The sequence below is a fragment of the Marmota marmota genome, unplaced genomic scaffold (assembly GCF_001458135.2).
Source record: "Marmota marmota marmota unplaced genomic scaffold, marMar, whole genome shotgun sequence".
NCBI lineage: Eukaryota > Metazoa > Chordata > Mammalia > Rodentia > Sciuridae > Marmota > Marmota marmota.
In genome coordinates, this window is record NW_026000093.1 from 34,214,529 (window position 1) to 34,216,081 (window position 1,553).

General features: G+C 43.1%; 1 protein-coding gene across 1 annotated transcript; it reads left to right on the forward strand.

The window, feature by feature from the left end:
- The first annotated feature begins 345 nt into the window (after positions 1-345).
- Positions 346-1,059, forward strand: Polr2l (RNA polymerase II, I and III subunit L). The gene is given in 3 exon segments (XM_048782848.1): positions 346-357; positions 834-879; positions 882-1,059. Coding segments are annotated over 3 exon segments (234 nt in total). The 3' UTR covers positions 1,058-1,059.
- The last annotated feature ends 494 nt before the right edge of the window (positions 1,060-1,553 follow it).

Sequence of the window (1,553 nt, forward strand, 5' to 3'; positions counted from 1 at the left end):
GCCTTGAAAAAATGAACCAAATCTGTGGGGGGAAGAAGAGGTGAGAACAGGGGTGAGACCTTTACTGAAGACTACATAAAATGTCTAGGCAAGAGTCAGCAAATAGCTTAACTCATCCCAAGAGGAAGGGGAAGGGGGCCTGCTAGGGACTGAGGTCTGAGGGGACATGTGTACTAACAGGATTTTCCACTTTACCCCACAAGCTATAGGGAACCCACTGAGTTGTTAAAGAAGGGCAGTCATGATCAGACTTGTGCTCAAGAATGGGCCCTGACTTCAATTTGAAATATAGACTGAAGGGGAATCAGACTGTGTTAAGGTAGGGAGACTAGTTCAAAGGCTGCAATGGTCATCCAAGTAGGGAGTAATGTTGCAGCTACTAAGGCATTGACTGTGGGCCTAGGAAAAATGTGGGGTTGGGGAGTGGGGAGGGTAACACAATTATTAAGAGGGAAGAATTTATGAAGTTTAATTACTGAATGGATTAAAGGGCAGTGGGTAGACAAGGAGCAGAAGTCCTGAAAGATTCCTAGTTTTCTGATAAAAAAAAAAATTTTTAGAAAGATTCTAAACAAATTCAGTGTTTTTTCTATGACTTAAAAATTTAAATCACTGGTATTTTCTCAAATCTTCAAAGACAAAGAGAAAACTGTACTGTACACTTGTACTTTGAACTTGTTAAAATATTCTGTTCAAAAACCACATGTTGGAAAACCATCATTGTGAACAGTGGTGGTACTGAGAACAAAACTTCTGCAGGGGTTAAGTGGTTGTGAAAAAAATAGAGATGATTCATTGATAGACATGCTTGAAATATGGTAAATGTGGCCTAGTCGCTCACCGCCGCCACCAAGGTCATCCCGGTGCGCTGCTGCTTCACCTGGGCAAGATGGTGGACAACGAGTGTGAGGCCACCCTGGGGATGCTGCAGACCCAGTACACTAAGGGGGACGCCCTGGATGCTCTGGGCCTGAAGCTCTACTGCTGTCACCATATGCTGCTGGCACACGTGGACCTGACTGAGAAGCTGCTCAACTATGTGCCTCAGGAGAAGTAGCTGCTGGAGCTGCCTTCCTGTTCTGCTGACCATCGATGGTGTCACGCCAAGGTCATGAACAGTGTCACACCGAGCTGAGGCGTTATGTGGTTGGGAACAAGTCCATGTGCCTCCCATGCCAGAAGGAACTCTTCAGTAAAGGTCTTAAGAATTAAAAAAAAAAATGAATGATAGATTGATAAGTAGATAAATGATTGGCTGACATAAGAGAAGATAGTAAATCTGAGAGAGAGAGATGATAGATAGGAAACCCATGTGGTACCCCCCCAGCACTGATACTACTGATTCCTTCCACTGCTGACAATTCCCTCAGCTTCCCTGAGCCGATTCAATTTCAACTGTGATTTCATTAGCAAAATCAGATGGTCAATATGAAATTTAATGAACAGAGAAAAAAATGTAATATTGCATTACTTTAAGGAACTTTGTTAAGTACCCTTGATGCTGTGCTAGTTACTGGAGAAAGATAAGTCATTCAAGGAGTGGGAGAAGTTAG